The sequence below is a fragment of the Nerophis lumbriciformis genome, linkage group LG22 (genome assembly GCF_033978685.3).
Source record: "Nerophis lumbriciformis linkage group LG22, RoL_Nlum_v2.1, whole genome shotgun sequence".
NCBI lineage: Eukaryota > Metazoa > Chordata > Actinopteri > Syngnathiformes > Syngnathidae > Nerophis > Nerophis lumbriciformis.
This window is the reverse complement of record NC_084569.2, coordinates 4,147,939-4,168,932: the sequence shown is the minus strand read 5'-3', so window position 1 is coordinate 4,168,932 and position 20,994 is coordinate 4,147,939. Positions and strand designations below refer to the sequence as shown.

Here is a 20,994-nt window from a genome sequence, read left to right as displayed (position 1 = left end):
ACACGCAACGCACCGCATCACATCGCAAGCATAGCATCGCACGCATAGCATCGCACGCATAGCGTCGCACGCATAGCGTCGCACCGCACGCATCGCACCGCACGCATCGCACGCATAGCATCGCACCGCACCGCACATATCGCAACACACACATGAATCGCACGCAACGCACCGCACATATCGCAAGCATCGCACCACACACACGCAACGCACCGCATCACATCGCACACATAGCATCGCAAGCATAGCATCGCAAGCATAGCATCGCACGCATAGCGTCGCACGCATAGCATAGCATCGCACCGCACGCATCGCACCGCACGCATCGCACCGCACGCATCGCACCGCACGCATCGCACCGCACATATCGCAACACACACATGCATCGCACGCATAGCATCGCACCGCACCGCACATATCGCAACACACACATGAATCGCACGCAACGCACCCCACATATCGCAAGCATCGCACCACACACACGCAACGCACCGCATCACATCGCAAGCATAGCATCGCAAGCATAGCATCGCACGCATAGCGTCGCACGCATAGCGTCGCACGCATAGCGTCGCACGCATAGCGTCGCACGCATAGCGTCGCACGCATAGCGTCGCACGCATAGCGTCGCACGCATAGCATAGCATCGCACCGCACGCATCGCACCGCACGCATCGCACCGCACGCATCGCACCGCACATATCGCAACACACACATGAATCGCACGCAACGCACCGCACATATCGCAAGCATCGCACCACACACACGCAACGCACCGCATCACATCGCAAGCATAGCATCGCAAGCATAGCATCGCACGCATAGCGTCGCACGCATAGCGTCGCACGCATAGCGTCGCACGCATAGCGTCGCACGCATAGCGTCGCACGCATAGCGTCGCACGCATAGCGTCGCACGCATAGCATAGCATCGCACCGCACGCATCGCACCGCACGCATCGCACCGCACGCATCGCACCGCACGCATCGCACCGCACGCATCGCACCGCACCGCACGCATCGCACCGCACGCATCGCACCGCACGCATCGCACCGCACATATCGCAACACACACATGCATCGCACGCATAGCATCGCACCGCACATATCGCAACACACACATGAATCGCACGCAACGCACCGCACATATCGCAAGCATCGCACCACACACACGCAACGCACCGCATCACATCGCACGCATAGCATCGTAAGCAAAGCATCGTAAGCATAGCGTCGCACGCATCGCACCGCACGCACCGCACCGCACGCATCGCACGCATCGCACCGCACCGCACGCATCGCATCGCACCGCACGCATCGCACCGCACATATCGCAACACACACACGCATCGCACGCAACGCACCGCACGCATCGCACCGCACGCATCGCACCGCACATATCGCAACACACACACGCATCGCACGCAACGCACCGCACATATCGCAAGCATCGCACCACACACACGCATCGCACCGCACGCATCGCACCGCACGCATCGCACCGCACGCATCGCACCGCACATATCGCAACACACACATGCATCGCACGCATAGCATCGCACCGCACCGCACATATCGCAACACACACATGAATCGCACGCAACGCACCGCACATATCGCAAGCATCGCACCACACACACGCAACGCACCGCATCACATCGCAAGCATAGCATCGCAAGCATAGCATCGCACGCATAGCGTCGCACGCATAGCGTCGCACGCATAGCGTCGCACGCATAGCGTCGCACGCATAGCGTCGCACGCATAGCGTCGCACGCATAGCGTCGCACGCATAGCGTCGCACGCATAGCATAGCATCGCACCGCACGCATCGCACCGCACGCATCGCACCGCACGCATCGCACCGCACGCATCGCACCGCACATATCGCAACACACACATGAATCGCACGCAACGCACCGCACATATCGCAAGCATCGCACCACACACACGCAACGCACCGCATCACATCGCAAGCATAGCATCGCAAGCATAGCATCGCACGCATAGCGTCGCACGCATAGCGTCGCACGCATAGCGTCGCACGCATAGCGTCGCACGCATAGCGTCGCACGCATAGCGTCGCACGCATAGCATAGCATCGCACCGCACGCATCGCACCGCACGCATCGCACCGCACGCATCGCACCGCACATATCGCAACACACACATGAATCGCACGCAACGCACCGCACATATCGCAAGCATCGCACCACACACACGCAACGCACCGCATCACATCGCAAGCATAGCATCGCAAGCATAGCATCGCACGCATAGCGTCGCACGCATAGCGTCGTACGCATAGCGTCGCACGCATAGCGTCGCACGCATAGCGTCGCACGCATAGCGTCGCACGCATAGCATAGCATCGCACCGCACGCATCGCACCGCACGCATCGCACCGCACGCATCGCACCGCACGCATCGCACCGCACATATCGCAAGCATCGCACCACACACACGCAACGCACCGCATCACATCGCAAGCATAGCATCGCAAGCATAGCATCGCACGCATAGCGTCGCACGCATAGCGTCGCACGCATAGCGTCGCACGCATAGCGTCGCACGCATAGCGTCGCACGCATAGCGTCGCACGCATAGCGTCGCACGCATAGCATAGCATCGCACCGCACGCATCGCACCGCACGCATCGCACCGCACGCATCGCACCGCACGCATCGCACCGCACGCATCGCACCGCACGCATCGCACCGCACCGCACGCATCGCACCGCACGCATCGCACCGCACGCATCGCACCGCACATATCGCAACACACACATGCATCGCACGCATAGCATCGCACCGCACATATCGCAACACACACATGAATCGCACGCAACGCACCGCACATATCGCAAGCATCGCACCACACACACGCAACGCACCGCATCACATCGCACGCATAGCATCGTAAGCAAAGCATCGTAAGCATAGCGTCGCACGCATCGCACCGCACGCATCGCACGCACCGCACCGCACGCATCGCACGCATCGCACCGCACGCATCGCACCGCACGCATCGCATCGCACCGCACGCATCGCACCGCACATATCGCAACACACACACGCATCGCACGCAACGCACCGCACGCATCGCACCGCACGCATCGCACCGCACATATCGCAACACACACACGCATCGCACGCAACGCACCGCACATATCGCAAGCATCGCACCACACACACGCATCGCACCGCACGCATCGCACCGCACGCATCGCACCGCACGCATCGCACCGCACATATCGCAACACACACATGCATCGCACGCATAGCATCGCACCGCACCGCACATATCGCAACACACACATGAATCGCACGCAACGCACCGCACATATCGCAAGCATCGCACCACACACACGCAACGCACCGCATCACATCGCAAGCATAGCATCGCAAGCATAGCATCGCACGCATAGCGTCGCACGCATAGCGTCGCACGCATAGCGTCGCACGCATAGCGTCGCACGCATAGCGTCGCACGCATAGCGTCGCACGCATAGCATCGCACCGCACGCATCGCACCGCACGCATCGCACCGCACGCATCGCACCGCACATATCGCAACACACACATGAATCGCACGCAACGCACCGCACATATCGCAAGCATCGCACCACACACACGCAACGCACCGCATCACATCGCAAGCATAGCATCGCAAGCATAGCATCGCACGCATAGCGTCGCACGCATAGCGTCGTACGCATAGCGTCGCACGCATAGCGTCGCACGCATAGCGTCGCACGCATAGCGTCGCACGCATAGCATAGCATCGCACCGCACGCATCGCACCGCACGCATCGCACCGCACGCATCGCACCGCACGCAACGCACCGCACATATCGCAAGCATCGCACCACACACACGCAACGCACCGCATCACATCGCAAGCATAGCATCGCAAGCATAGCATCGCACGCATAGCGTCGCACGCATAGCGTCGCACGCATAGCGTCGCACGCATAGCGTCGCACGCATAGCGTCGCACGCATAGCGTCGCACGCATAGCATAGCATCGCACCGCACGCATCGCACCGCACGCATCGCACCGCACGCATCGCACCGCACGCATCGCACCGCACATATCGCAACACACACATGAATCGCACGCAACGCACCGCACATATCGCAAGCATCGCACCACACACACGCAACGCACCGCATCACATCGCAAGCATAGCATCGCAAGCATAGCATCGCACGCATAGCGTCGCACGCATAGCGTCGCACGCATAGCGTCGCACGCATAGCGTCGCACGCATAGCGTCGCACGCATAGCGTCGCACGCATAGCATAGCATCGCACCGCACGCATCGCACCGCACGCATCGCACCGCACGCATCGCACCGCACGCATCGCACCGCACATATCGCAACACACACATGAATCGCACGCAACGCACCGCACATATCGCAAGCATCGCACCACACACACGCAACGCACCGCATCACATCGCAAGCATAGCATCGCAAGCATAGCATCGCACGCATAGCGTCGCACGCATAGCGTCGTACGCATAGCGTCGCACGCATAGCGTCGCACGCATAGCGTCGCACGCATAGCGTCGCACGCATAGCATAGCATCGCACCGCACGCATCGCACCGCACGCATCGCACCGCACGCATCGCACCGCACGCAACGCACCGCACATATCGCAAGCATCGCACCACACACACGCAACGCACCGCATCACATCGCAAGCATAGCATCGCAAGCATAGCATCGCACGCATAGCGTCGCACGCATAGCGTCGCACGCATAGCGTCGCACGCATAGCGTCGCACGCATAGCGTCGCACGCATAGCGTCGCACGCATAGCGTCGCACGCATAGCATAGCATCGCACCGCACGCATCGCACCGCACGCATCGCACCGCACGCATCGCACCGCACGCATCGCACCGCACGCATCGCACCGCACGCATCGCACCGCACCGCACGCATCGCACCGCACGCATCGCACCGCACGCATCGCACCGCACATATCGCAACACACACATGCATCGCACGCATAGCATCGCACCGCACATATCGCAACACACACATGAATCGCACGCAACGCACCGCACATATCGCAAGCATCGCACCACACACACGCAACGCACCGCATCACATCGCACGCATAGCATCGTAAGCAAAGCATCGTAAGCATAGCGTCGCACGCATCGCACCGCACGCATCGCACGCACCGCACCGCACGCATCGCACGCATCGCACCGCACGCATCGCACCGCACGCATCGCATCGCACCGCACGCATCGCACCGCACATATCGCAACACACACACGCATCGCACGCAACGCACCGCACGCATCGCACCGCACGCATCGCACCGCACATATCGCAACACACACACGCATCGCACGCAACGCACCGCACATATCGCAAGCATCGCACCACACACACGCATCGCACCGCACGCATCGCACCGCACGCATCGCACCGCACGCATCGCACCGCACATATCGCAACACACACATGCATCGCACGCATAGCATCGCACCGCACCGCACATATCGCAACACACACATGAATCGCACGCAACGCACCGCACATATCGCAAGCATCGCACCACACACACGCAACGCACCGCATCACATCGCAAGCATAGCATCGCAAGCATAGCATCGCACGCATAGCGTCGCACGCATAGCGTCGCACGCATAGCGTCGCACGCATAGCGTCGCACGCATAGCGTCGCACGCATAGCGTCGCACGCATAGCGTCGCACGCATAGCATCGCACCGCACGCATCGCACCGCACGCATCGCACCGCACGCATCGCACCGCACGCATCGCACCGCACGCATCGCACCGCACCGCACGCATCGCACCGCACGCATCGCACCGCACGCATCGCACCGCACGCATCGCACCGCACGCATCGCACCGCACCGCACGCATCGCACCGCACATATCGCAACACACACATGCATCGCACGCATAGCATCGCACCGCACATATCGCAACACACACATGAATCGCACGCAACGCACCGCACATATCGCAAGCATCGCACCACACACACGCAACGCACCGCATCACACATAGCATCGCACCGCACGCATCGCACCGCACGCATCGCACCGCACGCATCGCACCGCACGCATCGCACCGCACATATCGCAACACACACATGAATCGCACGCAACGCACCGCATCACATCGCAAGCATAGCATCGCAAGCATAGCATCGCACGCATAGCGTCGCACGCATAGCGTCGCACGCATAGCGTCGCACGCATAGCGTCGCACGCATAGCGTCGCACGCATAGCGTCGCACGCATAGCGTCGCACGCATAGCATAGCATCGCACCGCACGCATCGCACCGCACGCATCGCACCGCACGCATCGCACCGCACGCATCGCACCGCACGCATCGCACCGCACGCATCGCACCGCACCGCACGCATCGCACCGCACGCATCGCACCGCACGCATCGCACCGCACATATCGCAACACACACATGCATCGCACGCATAGCATCGCACCGCACATATCGCAACACACACATGAATCGCACGCAACGCACCGCACATATCGCAAGCATCGCACCACACACACGCAACGCACCGCATCACATCGCACGCATAGCATCGTAAGCAAAGCATCGTAAGCATAGCGTCGCACGCATCGCACCGCACGCATCGCACGCACCGCACCGCACGCATCGCACGCATCGCACCGCACGCATCGCACCGCACGCATCGCATCGCACCGCACGCATCGCACCGCACATATCGCAACACACACACGCATCGCACGCAACGCACCGCACGCATCGCACCGCACGCATCGCACCGCACATATCGCAACACACACACGCATCGCACGCAACGCACCGCACATATCGCAAGCATCGCACCACACACACGCATCGCACCGCACGCATCGCACCGCACGCATCGCACCGCACGCATCGCACCGCACATATCGCAACACACACATGCATCGCACGCATAGCATCGCACCGCACCGCACATATCGCAACACACACATGAATCGCACGCAACGCACCGCACATATCGCAAGCATCGCACCACACACACGCAACGCACCGCATCACATCGCAAGCATAGCATCGCAAGCATAGCATCGCACGCATAGCGTCGCACGCATAGCGTCGCACGCATAGCGTCGCACGCATAGCGTCGCACGCATAGCGTCGCACGCATAGCGTCGCACGCATAGCATCGCACCGCACGCATCGCACCGCACGCATCGCACCGCACGCATCGCACCGCACATATCGCAACACACACATGAATCGCACGCAACGCACCGCACATATCGCAAGCATCGCACCACACACACGCAACGCACCGCATCACATCGCAAGCATAGCATCGCAAGCATAGCATCGCACGCATAGCGTCGCACGCATAGCGTCGTACGCATAGCGTCGCACGCATAGCGTCGCACGCATAGCGTCGCACGCATAGCGTCGCACGCATAGCATAGCATCGCACCGCACGCATCGCACCGCACGCATCGCACCGCACGCATCGCACCGCACGCAACGCACCGCACATATCGCAAGCATCGCACCACACACACGCAACGCACCGCATCACATCGCAAGCATAGCATCGCAAGCATAGCATCGCACGCATAGCGTCGCACGCATAGCGTCGCACGCATAGCGTCGCACGCATAGCGTCGCACGCATAGCGTCGCACGCATAGCGTCGCACGCATAGCATAGCATCGCACCGCACGCATCGCACCGCACGCATCGCACCGCACGCATCGCACCGCACGCATCGCACCGCACATATCGCAACACACACATGAATCGCACGCAACGCACCGCACATATCGCAAGCATCGCACCACACACACGCAACGCACCGCATCACATCGCAAGCATAGCATCGCAAGCATAGCATCGCACGCATAGCGTCGCACGCATAGCGTCGCACGCATAGCGTCGCACGCATAGCGTCGCACGCATAGCGTCGCACGCATAGCGTCGCACGCATAGCATAGCATCGCACCGCACGCATCGCACCGCACGCATCGCACCGCACGCATCGCACCGCACGCATCGCACCGCACATATCGCAACACACACATGAATCGCACGCAACGCACCGCACATATCGCAAGCATCGCACCACACACACGCAACGCACCGCATCACATCGCAAGCATAGCATCGCAAGCATAGCATCGCACGCATAGCGTCGCACGCATAGCGTCGTACGCATAGCGTCGCACGCATAGCGTCGCACGCATAGCGTCGCACGCATAGCGTCGCACGCATAGCATAGCATCGCACCGCACGCATCGCACCGCACGCATCGCACCGCACGCATCGCACCGCACGCAACGCACCGCACATATCGCAAGCATCGCACCACACACACGCAACGCACCGCATCACATCGCAAGCATAGCATCGCAAGCATAGCATCGCACGCATAGCGTCGCACGCATAGCGTCGCACGCATAGCGTCGCACGCATAGCGTCGCACGCATAGCGTCGCACGCATAGCGTCGCACGCATAGCGTCGCACGCATAGCATAGCATCGCACCGCACGCATCGCACCGCACGCATCGCACCGCACGCATCGCACCGCACGCATCGCACCGCACGCATCGCACCGCACGCATCGCACCGCACCGCACGCATCGCACCGCACGCATCGCACCGCACGCATCGCACCGCACATATCGCAACACACACATGCATCGCACGCATAGCATCGCACCGCACATATCGCAACACACACATGAATCGCACGCAACGCACCGCACATATCGCAAGCATCGCACCACACACACGCAACGCACCGCATCACATCGCACGCATAGCATCGTAAGCAAAGCATCGTAAGCATAGCGTCGCACGCATCGCACCGCACGCATCGCACGCACCGCACCGCACGCATCGCACGCATCGCACCGCACGCATCGCACCGCACGCATCGCATCGCACCGCACGCATCGCACCGCACATATCGCAACACACACACGCATCGCACGCAACGCACCGCACGCATCGCACCGCACGCATCGCACCGCACATATCGCAACACACACACGCATCGCACGCAACGCACCGCACATATCGCAAGCATCGCACCACACACACGCATCGCACCGCACGCATCGCACCGCACGCATCGCACCGCACGCATCGCACCGCACATATCGCAACACACACATGCATCGCACGCATAGCATCGCACCGCACCGCACATATCGCAACACACACATGAATCGCACGCAACGCACCGCACATATCGCAAGCATCGCACCACACACACGCAACGCACCGCATCACATCGCAAGCATAGCATCGCAAGCATAGCATCGCACGCATAGCGTCGCACGCATAGCGTCGCACGCATAGCGTCGCACGCATAGCGTCGCACGCATAGCGTCGCACGCATAGCGTCGCACGCATAGCGTCGCACGCATAGCATCGCACCGCACGCATCGCACCGCACGCATCGCACCGCACGCATCGCACCGCACGCATCGCACCGCACGCATCGCACCGCACCGCACGCATCGCACCGCACGCATCGCACCGCACGCATCGCACCGCACGCATCGCACCGCACGCATCGCACCGCACCGCACGCATCGCACCGCACATATCGCAACACACACATGCATCGCACGCATAGCATCGCACCGCACATATCGCAACACACACATGAATCGCACGCAACGCACCGCACATATCGCAAGCATCGCACCACACACACGCAACGCACCGCATCACACATAGCATCGCACCGCACGCATCGCACCGCACGCATCGCACCGCACGCATCGCACCGCACGCATCGCACCGCACATATCGCAACACACACATGAATCGCACGCAACGCACCGCATCACATCGCAAGCATAGCATCGCAAGCATAGCATCGCACGCATAGCGTCGCACGCATAGCGTCGCACGCATAGCGTCGCACGCATAGCGTCGCACGCATAGCGTCGCACGCATAGCGTCGCACGCATAGCGTCGCACGCATAGCATAGCATCGCACCGCACGCATCGCACCGCACGCATCGCACCGCACGCATCGCACCGCACGCATCGCACCGCACGCATCGCACCGCACGCATCGCACCGCACCGCACGCATCGCACCGCACGCATCGCACCGCACGCATCGCACCGCACATATCGCAACACACACATGCATCGCACGCATAGCATCGCACCGCACATATCGCAACACACACATGAATCGCACGCAACGCACCGCACATATCGCAAGCATCGCACCACACACACGCAACGCACCGCATCACATCGCACGCATAGCATCGTAAGCAAAGCATCGTAAGCATAGCGTCGCACGCATCGCACCGCACGCATCGCACGCACCGCACCGCACGCATCGCACGCATCGCACCGCACGCATCGCACCGCACGCATCGCATCGCACCGCACGCATCGCACCGCACATATCGCAACACACACACGCATCGCACGCAACGCACCGCACGCATCGCACCGCACGCATCGCACCGCACATATCGCAACACACACACGCATCGCACGCAACGCACCGCACATATCGCAAGCATCGCACCACACACACGCATCGCACCGCACGCATCGCACCGCACGCATCGCACCGCACGCATCGCACCGCACATATCGCAACACACACATGCATCGCACGCATAGCATCGCACCGCACCGCACATATCGCAACACACACATGAATCGCACGCAACGCACCGCACATATCGCAAGCATCGCACCACACACACGCAACGCACCGCATCACATCGCAAGCATAGCATCGCAAGCATAGCATCGCACGCATAGCGTCGCACGCATAGCGTCGCACGCATAGCGTCGCACGCATAGCGTCGCACGCATAGCGTCGCACGCATAGCGTCGCACGCATAGCATCGCACCGCACGCATCGCACCGCACGCATCGCACCGCACGCATCGCACCGCACATATCGCAACACACACATGAATCGCACGCAACGCACCGCACATATCGCAAGCATCGCACCACACACACGCAACGCACCGCATCACATCGCAAGCATAGCATCGCAAGCATAGCATCGCACGCATAGCGTCGCACGCATAGCGTCGTACGCATAGCGTCGCACGCATAGCGTCGCACGCATAGCGTCGCACGCATAGCGTCGCACGCATAGCATAGCATCGCACCGCACGCATCGCACCGCACGCATCGCACCGCACGCATCGCACCGCACGCAACGCACCGCACATATCGCAAGCATCGCACCACACACACGCAACGCACCGCATCACATCGCAAGCATAGCATCGCAAGCATAGCATCGCACGCATAGCGTCGCACGCATAGCGTCGCACGCATAGCGTCGCACGCATAGCGTCGCACGCATAGCGTCGCACGCATAGCGTCGCACGCATAGCGTCGCACGCATAGCATAGCATCGCACCGCACGCATCGCACCGCACGCATCGCACCGCACGCATCGCACCGCACGCATCGCACCGCACCGCACGCATCGCACCGCACGCATCGCACCGCACGCATCGCACCGCACGCATCGCACCGCACGCATCGCACCGCACCGCACGCATCGCACCGCACGCATCGCACCGCACGCATCGCACCGCACATATCGCAACACACACATGCATCGCACGCATAGCATCGCACCGCACATATCGCAACACACACATGAATCGCACGCAACGCACCGCACATATCGCAAGCATCGCACCACACACACGCAACGCACCGCATCACATCGCAAGCATAGCATCGCAAGCATAGCATCGCACGCATAGCGTCGCACGCATAGCGTCGCACGCATAGCGTCGCACGCATAGCGTCGCACGCATAGCGTCGCACGCATAGCGTCGCACGCATAGCGTCGCACGCATAGCGTCGCACGCATAGCATAGCATCGCACCGCACGCATCGCACCGCACGCATCGCACCGCACGCATCGCACCGCACGCATCGCACCGCACATATCGCAACACACACATGAATCGCACGCAACGCACCGCACATATCGCAAGCATCGCACCACACACACGCATCGCACGCAACGCACTGCACATATCGCAAGCATCGCACCACACACACATCGCACGCACCGCATCACATCACATGCATCACATCGCATGCATAGCATCGCATGCATAGCATCGCATGCATAGCATCGCATGCATAGCATCGCTCGCATAGCATCGCTCGCATAGCATTGCACCGCACGAATCGCACCGCACGCAAGCAACGCACTGCACTCATCATGAGCATCGCACGCATCGTACCGCACGCACCACATCGCACCGCACGCAAGCATCGCACTCATTGCATCGCACTGCACGCATCATAAGCATCGCACCGCACCACACGCATCGCACCACACGCATTGCACTGCAAGCATCGTAAGCATAGCATTGCATGCATCGCACGCAAGCATCGCACACATCGTACCGCATCGTAAGCATAGCATCGCACGCATTGCACTGCACGCATCGCATCCAATACAGCGCATCGCAAGCATCACATCGCACACATCACATCCAATGCAGGCACGCATCGCATCGCATGGCAAGGAAAGCATCGCACCACACACATCACAATGCACGCACGCACTTAAAATACTATTTTAAATAAGAAAAACATAAAATTGGAATAAAATAGCAAACAGGTGAAAATATAAGGCAAAATATGGAGATATATATGGTGTATCGAGACATGGCCTAAACATATCCACATATTAATAAAAGGCCATATCGCCCAGCCCTAGGCTAATATATGGAAAATATTTGTTCATCCTAAAATTTAGTGGGTGAGGCTTAGGTATCGGTGCACTCCACAGTTAGGAAAATACAACATTCAGTCGTGCTCATTGATCCTACAAGCTGTGCTCTTTTAGAACAGAGTGTCAGTTCTATACTCAGATGAAAACGTGACCTAGTAAAAAAAAACACGTTACTGTTACAAATCCACAGGATGCATGTGTGACATAGTTTGCTATCGCTGTGTGGCACAAACCTGAGCCTGGACTTTCTGATGAGGCTTGATGGAACCGGGTTTGCACATCACCATCCCTCTCCTCACGTCCTCCCTCTTCAGGCCTCGGACCAGAACGCCCGTGTTGTCGCCAGCCTCTGCCCGATCCAGGGACTTATGGAACATCTCAATACCTGCGGCACGGACACATCATCTCTCTTTGGTTCATACTTGATATTGTCATGGCTGTCATTGAATGCAGGTATCTGCCAAGTGTATTTATTTTGTGTGTATTTACAATATTGGAGAGTACTACTGAGTGTCTTTGACGCACCTGTAACCACAGATTTGATGCTGCGATTGAGGCCCACAAACTCACAGTCCTCCCCTTTCTTGATGAGCCCCCTCTCCAAAGTGCCGGCCACCACCGTCCCCCTGCCTGAACACACACACCAGCCAAAAACAGTCCACTTAGCACAAATAACACAGTCACAAGGTCCACTTGAGTCAAATATATTCATATATATATATATTCATATATTGCTCCAAAATCAGCAAAACAACAAGTATCAGATATCAGCTTGCATTTAAAATCTCTGATAAAGTGCTCCCATAGTGTCCTCCAAGTAGTGATGGGTTGATGAGGCGTCATGAAGCGTTTCGACACATTGCAAAACTGTATTGATACTGTGTCGATACTGTGTCACTAAATACTGACATCTGCTGGACATTAAAAATCCCTACAGGCAACCTATGGACCGACTCAAATGACACTGATTTGATGCCCTAGTACAGGGGTCACCAACCTTTTTGAAACCAAAAACTACTTCTTGGGTACTGATTAATGCGAAGGGCTACCAGTTTGATACACACTTAAATAAATAAATATATTGTCATTTGTAAGTTACACGTAAGTGTGATTTAAACAAGAATAGCTCAATAAATAAATGTATATATATAAAAAAATGGGTATTTCTGTCTGTCATTCCGTCGTACATTTTTTTTTCCCTTTTACGGAAGGTTTTTTGTAGAGAATAAATGATGAAAAAAACACTTAATTGAACGGTTTAAAAGAGGAGAAAACACGAAAAAAAAAAAAAAAATTTGAAACATAGTTTATCTTCAATTTCGACTCTTTAAAATTCAAAATTCAACCGACAAAAAGAAGAGAAAAACTAGCTAATTTGAATCTTTTTGAAAAAGTTAAAAAAATAATTTATGGAACATCATTAGTAATTTTTCTTGATTAAGATACATTTTAGAATTTTGATGACATGTTTTAAATTGGTTAAAATCCAATCTGCACTTTGTTAGAATATTCAACAAATTGGACCAAGCTATATTTCTAACAAAGACAAATCAGTATTTCTTCCAGATTTTCCAGAAGAAAAATTTTAAAAGAAATTCAAAATACTTTGAAATAAGATTTAAATTTGATTCTACAGATTTTCTAGATTTGCCAGAATAATTGTTTTGAATTTTAATCATAGTAAGTTTAAAGAAATATTTCACAAATATTCTTCGTCGAAAAAACAGAAGCTAAAATATTTATTATTCTTTACAATAAAAAAAATTTTTTTTACTTGAACATTGAATTAAATTGTCAGGAAAGAAGAGGAAGACATTTAAAAGATAAAAAGGTATATTTGTTTCAAAATCCTAAAATCATTTTTAAGGTTGTATTTTTTCTCTAAAATTGTATTTCTAAAAGTAATAAGAAGCAAAGTAAAAAAATTAATGAATTTATTTAAACAAGTGAAGACCCATCCATCCATCCATTTTCTACCGCTTATTCCAAGTGAAGACCAAGTCTTTAATATATTTTCTTGGATTTTCAGATTCTATTTGAGTTTTGTCTCTTTTAGAATTAAAAATGTCGAGCAAAGCGAGACCAGCTTGCTAGTAAATAAATACAATTTAAAAAAATAGAGGCAGCTCACTGGTAAGTGCTTCTCTTTGAGCTATTTTTAGAACAGGCCAGCGGGCGACTGATCTGGTCCTTACGGGCTACCTGGTGCCCGCGGGCACCGCGTTGGTGACCCCTGCCCTAGTATATACAATAATATAAACCAAGTCATTGTATTTCATTTAGGATTATTTCATATCTTCATTTAAATAAAAATATATTTGTATCTTTTTTAGATACAGTCAATAAATAATGTGAACATGTATCATAACATGGACATCTAAGAGAACGTGTTGTGGATGATTGTGGACTGGGAATTTATTTTATTTTATTTTTTTACACATTTTTATAAAAAATAAAAAAATAAAAGTTTTTCCGACGTATTACATTTTAGACGATTTCTTTTCTTAGTTATTATTTCTCGGGCTGTAGAAAAGACCCGCTCACAGGGCACAGAGGAGGCGTCAGTGCGACACAGTTGGCGTATCGGTCACGTGACCAAAACAGCTCATGATCGGTCACGTGACTTTCTAAAACCGACACAGGGTTTTGCTCTATGAGTTCGACGCATGCGCCGATGCATCGGTGTTGCCGGACCCATCACTACCTCCAAGTCATTTACAAAAGGTTAGGCTACTAGGAGCTAGCAGTTGCACAACAGCTAAGCACACAATAGCACACAAGCTAGACATAGGTAATAACAATCGAACAATATTGCAGTCTAAAACGGCCCATTTGCCAATACAAACAAGTATTAAATAATTATAGTTGCATATTGCTTACACATACAAAGTCTCCAAGGCAGAAGCGAATGAGAAATTATCCAGTAACAAACATGTCCGCATCACTCAACTTACTGCGTCATGAGCCCCGCCTTCCACCTGATTGTAGCTGAGATAGGCTCCAGCACTCCCCGCGACCCCGAAAGGGATAAGCGGTAGGAAATGGATGGATAGAGCTTAATTTAATGAATTATTGTGAACACTAGGTGTCACCAAAAACGCAATTACCACTCTTATAAAAAAAACATATAGTTTTTTATTAATTAAAAAATACAACTTTTTACAAAAACATTTTTTTATGGATTTTTAAACATTTTTAATCGATTGAGAATCACGATGAATAAGAATCGCGATTTGAACGTGAATCGATTTTTTGTGCACCTCTAGAGAAATTTGCTTCACGATACAAATTTTTTATTATGTACCCTGTCCAAGAACAAATTAAGTTCGTAAATCAAGGTTACACTTTATATGATTTGTGCTGATATCGGATTGGATACCAATGCTCTGTTTATTAAATTAAAAACATTAAAACTGCATGATCTTGTTGACCTCAACACTGCTACTGTGACGTACAAAGCTCATAACCACATGCTGCCTCGGTGTCTACAGGAGAGGTTCAAACCCAGAGAGAATCCCTATGACCTCAGAGGTTCAGATGTCTTCCAGAAAGCTAAGATAAGAACGAGCTTAAAAAGTAGATGTGTTTCTGTCAGGGGGGTTCAACTGTGGAACAGCTTGGATGATTCCTTCAAATGTTCCAGGTCCATTCACACATTTAAAAAACATTTTAAGACCAATGTCTTGAAAAAATATATCACTCTTGAATCAACACAGTAGTTAATACTATGATCAATGTTCATTAAAATACTAAATATGGGATATAAATAATAATGGAAGTATAATTGTTCGTATCGTACAAGGATATTTCACATGCCTTTACTGTGTATATAATTGAACAGTGTTCATATTGTGTATAATGTGTATTTATAATATGTTGTACAAAAGACATTTCATAATTTTCGGAAGTTCATCTTGTACTTGACATTGTTTATAGGGTTAGGCGCTATAAGTGTTCAACTTCAGCCTAAACCCTTTCAGGCTGCAACATTTTCATTTTCAATCTATGAATGTACAACTGTTTGTTTATTTTGTTGACCATTGACCGAAGAATAGTAATAAAGTATCACTGTTGGTATCGTCATATACTCAAGGCTCTAATATTGTATCTGGAAAGAGGGGGCGCATTTGAGAACGTGTCACTCTCCCGACGCACTGTAACGAGGTGGGTTAAGACCATCGCTGGAAACTTGGAGCTTCAGCTGAAGAACAGAACGGCAGACTTTGACTGTTTTTCGCTGGCTTCGGATGAGAGCTGCGATGTACGTGACACCGCCCAGCTGCTCATCTTCTTATGTGGGATAACTGCAGACTTTCAAATCACGGAGGAGCTGGCAGCCATGCAGTCAATTAAAGAGACAACCACAGGTAATGATTTGTTCACATAGGTAAACGCGTGTTTGGACATGTTGGGACTGAAATCACGACTGAAAGTCGAACCTCGGATTCAGGAGGAACAGTGTGGTTTTCGTCCTGGTCGTGGAACTGTGGACCAGCTCTATACTCTCGGCAGGGTCCTTGAGGGTGCATGGGAGTTTGCCCAACCAGTCTACATGTGTTTTGTGGACTTGGAGAAGGCATTCGACCGTGTCCCTCGGGAAGTCCTGTGGGGAGTGCTCAGAGAGTATGGGGTATCAGACTGTCTGATTGTGGCAGTCCGCTCCCTGTATGATCAGTGCCAGAGCTTGGTCCGCATTGCCGGCAGTAAGTCGGACACGTTTCCAGTGAGGGTTGGACTCCGCCAAGGCTGCCCTTTGTCACCGATTCTGTTCATAACTTTTATGGACAGAATTTCTAGGCGCAGTCAAGGCGTTGAGGGGATCTGGTTTGGTGGCTGCAGGATTAGGTCTCTGCTTTTTGCAGATGATGTGGTCCTGATGGCTTCCTCCGGCCAAGATCTTCAGCTCTCGCTGGATCGGTTCGCAGCCGAGTGTGAAGCGACTGGGATGGGAATCAGCACCTCCAAGTCCGAGTCCATGGTTCTCTCCCGGAAAAGGGTGGAGTGCCATCTCCGGGTTGGGGAGGAGATTTTTCCCCAAGTGGAGGAGTTCAAGTACCTCGGAGTCTTGTTCACGAGTGGGGGAAGAGTGGATCGTGAGATCGACAGGCGGATCGGTGCGGCGTCTTCAGTAATGCGGACGCTGTATCGATCCGTTGTGGTGAAGAAGGAGCTGAGCCGGAAGGCAAAGCTCTCAATTTACCGGTCGATCTACGTTCCCATCCTCACCTATGGTCATGAACTTTGGGTTATGACCGAAAGCACAAGATCACGGGTACAAGCGGCCGAAATGAGTTTCCTCCGCCGGGTGGCGGGTCTCTCCCTTAGAGATAGGGTGAGAAGCTCTGTCATCCGGGAGGAGCTCAAAGTAAAGCTGCTGCTCCTCCACATGGAGAGGAGCCAGATGTGGTGGTTCGGGCATCTGGTCAGGATAAACACCTCCCTAGGGAGGTGTTTAGGGCACGTCCGACCGGTAGGAGGCCGCGGGGAAGACCCAGGACACGTTGGGAAGACTATGTCTCCCGGCTGGCCTGGGAACGCCTCGGGGTCCCCCGGGAGGAGCTGGACGAAGTGGCTGGGTAGAGGGAAGTCTGGGCTTCCCTGCTTAGGCTGCTGCCCCCGCGACCCGACCTCGGATAAGCGGAAGAAGATGGATGGATGGATGGATGGGACTGAAATGGGACAAGCTGGCAGGTGTGACAACAGATGCTTGTCCAAATCTGACGGGGAAAAATGTTGGACTTTTAAAGAGGATGCAGGATAAAGTGACAGAAATGGACATTTTTGCATTGTATTATACATTAGGAAGTGTTGTGTAAGACAGTGTTAAAAATAAAACCATCAAAAGCAATCTGCTTTTGTATAAAGTTAAGTTAGGTTAAATTAAATTATTATTATTTATCTTACGTAGAGGTGGGTAGTAACGCGCTACATTTACTCCGTTACATCTACTTGAGTAACTTTTGGGATAAATTGTACTTCTAAGAGTAGTTTTAATGCAACATACTTTTACTTTTACTTGAGTATATTTATAGAGAAGAAACGCTACTTTTATCTACATTCAGCTCGCTACTCACTACTAATTTTTATCGATCTGTTAATGCACGCTTTGTTTGTTTTGGTCTATCAGACAGACCTTCATAGTGCCTGCGTTTCAACAAATACAGTCACTGGTGACGTTCACTCCGTTCCACCAATCAGATGCAGTCACTGGTGACGTTGGACCAATCAAACAGAGCCAGGCGGTCACATGACTTGACTTAAACAAGTTGAAAAACTTATTGGGGTGTTACCATTTAGTGGTCAATCGTACAGAATATGTACTGTACTGTGCAATCTACTAATAAAAGTTCCAATCAATCAATCAAAAGTGTGAAGGAAAAAAGACCCTTTTTTATTTCAACCGTACCTCCCGTCAAAAGCCTAAAGACTGACTGCACAGTTCCTGTCTTCACAATAAAAGTGCCGCTCCATCGCGCCTGCGCTTTCAAAATAAGAGTCTCCGAAAGCCAGCGCAAACAAGCTAGCAAGCGACGGAGTTTGCCGCCAATGTATTTCTTGTAAAGTGTATAAAAACGAATATGGAAGCTGGATAAATAAGATGCCAAAAACCAACCACTTTCATGTGATATTAGACAGAAAGGAGGAACTTTTTTTCTCCTCCATTTGAAAACGTGGACGTTATCATCACTACTGTCTGATTACAATCAATGCAAGTCATCAGAATCAGGTAATACACCAACTTATATTCTTGTCTTCATGAAAGAAAGGAATCTATATGTGTTAAACATGCATGTATATTCATTAAAACACCTTTAACATGTGAACAAAAACGGCACAATCAATAAATATAAATTATATACTGTACATATCAATGTATGTATATATATATATATATGTGTGTATATATATGTATGTGTATATATATATATATATATATATGTGTATGTTACTCATCAGTTACTCAGTACTTGAGTAGTTTTTTCACAACATACTTTTTACTTTTACTCAAGTAAATATTTGGGTGACTACTCCTTACTTTTACTTGAGTAATACATTTCTAAAGTAACAGTACTCTTACTTGAGTACAATTTCTGGCTACTCTGCCCACCTCTGATCTTACGTTATATCAAAAATAATTTGAGCAAAATTTAATTGAAATATTGTCGGTGTGGCCCTCCAGCAGTGCTCGGGTTGCTTATGCGGCCCCCGGTAAAAATTAATTGCCCTGATCTAATGAATACAGGACTATACAGTAAAGAATATACATCTAGTACTAGAGATGATGATTACCAGGGATGGAATAAACGCTCTCGATGGGCAGAAGGAAGGGCTTTTCCAGTTCTCTTTTGGGTAACGGAACGTAGGAATCCACAATCTCCAGCAGTTGCATCACCGCGTTCAGGCCAAGCTCCGGCTCGCGGTTCTGACGTGAAGTGTCACAAATAATTAGTCGCGACTCCAAAGCGTGCGGCCTAACGCCGCCGACGCCGCACGCCACTCACCTCCAGGGCGCAGAGGGCGGAGCCGACCACGACGGGCGCGTTCTCGCCGTCGTAGCCAAACTCGGTGAGAAGCTCGCGGATCTCGATCTCCACCAGCTCCACCATCTCCTTGTCTTCCACCGCGTCGGCTTTGTTGATGAACACCACCACATGCTCCACGCCGATCTGCTTGGCCAGCAGGAGGTGTTCGCGCGTCTGCGGCATCTGGCCGTCGGTGGCCGCCACCACCAGGATGCAACCATCCATCTGAGCCGTGCCTGTGATCATGTTCTGTGGAGAGAAATGGAATTAGGACACAGCAGAAGCTTATAAGTGACTTCTCTTCCTTACCTTGACAAAAGCCATAGTTATACACATATAACATATATACACAAATAAATACATATGTACAGTCACGCTGTTGTAACACGTGGCTTGGCATTGTCTTGCAGAAATAAGCAGGGGCGTCCATGATAACGTTGCTTGGATGGCAACATATGTTGCTCCAAAACCTTTACCGGTATGTACCTTTCAGCATTAATGGTGCTTTCACAGATGTGTAAGTTACCCATGCCTTGGACACTAATACACCCCCATACCATCACACATGCCGCCTTTTACACTTTGCGCCTATAACAGTCCGCATGTTTTTTTCCCCTCTTTGTTCCGGAGTACACGACGTCCACAGTTTCCAAAAACAATTGAAAAGAGGACTCGTCAGACCACAGAACACTCTTC

At 53.1% G+C, this 20,994-nt stretch overlaps 1 protein-coding gene across 2 annotated transcripts in view; it reads right to left on the bottom strand.

Annotated features, from left to right (window-relative positions):
- tufm (Tu translation elongation factor, mitochondrial) overlaps positions 1-20,994 on the bottom strand; it is a 44,088-nt gene that overhangs the window by 14,938 nt on the left and 8,156 nt on the right. For both annotated transcript variants that reach the window (XM_061973467.2, XM_072915757.1), the window contains exons 5-8: positions 20,278-20,547; positions 20,066-20,198; positions 13,301-13,405; positions 13,009-13,160 (exon numbers count right to left, since the gene is read on the bottom strand). In XM_061973467.2, the coding sequence (XP_061829451.1) occupies positions 13,009-13,160; positions 13,301-13,405; positions 20,066-20,198; positions 20,278-20,547 (660 nt within the window). The remainder of the gene's footprint in view (positions 1-13,008; positions 13,161-13,300; positions 13,406-20,065; positions 20,199-20,277; positions 20,548-20,994) is intronic.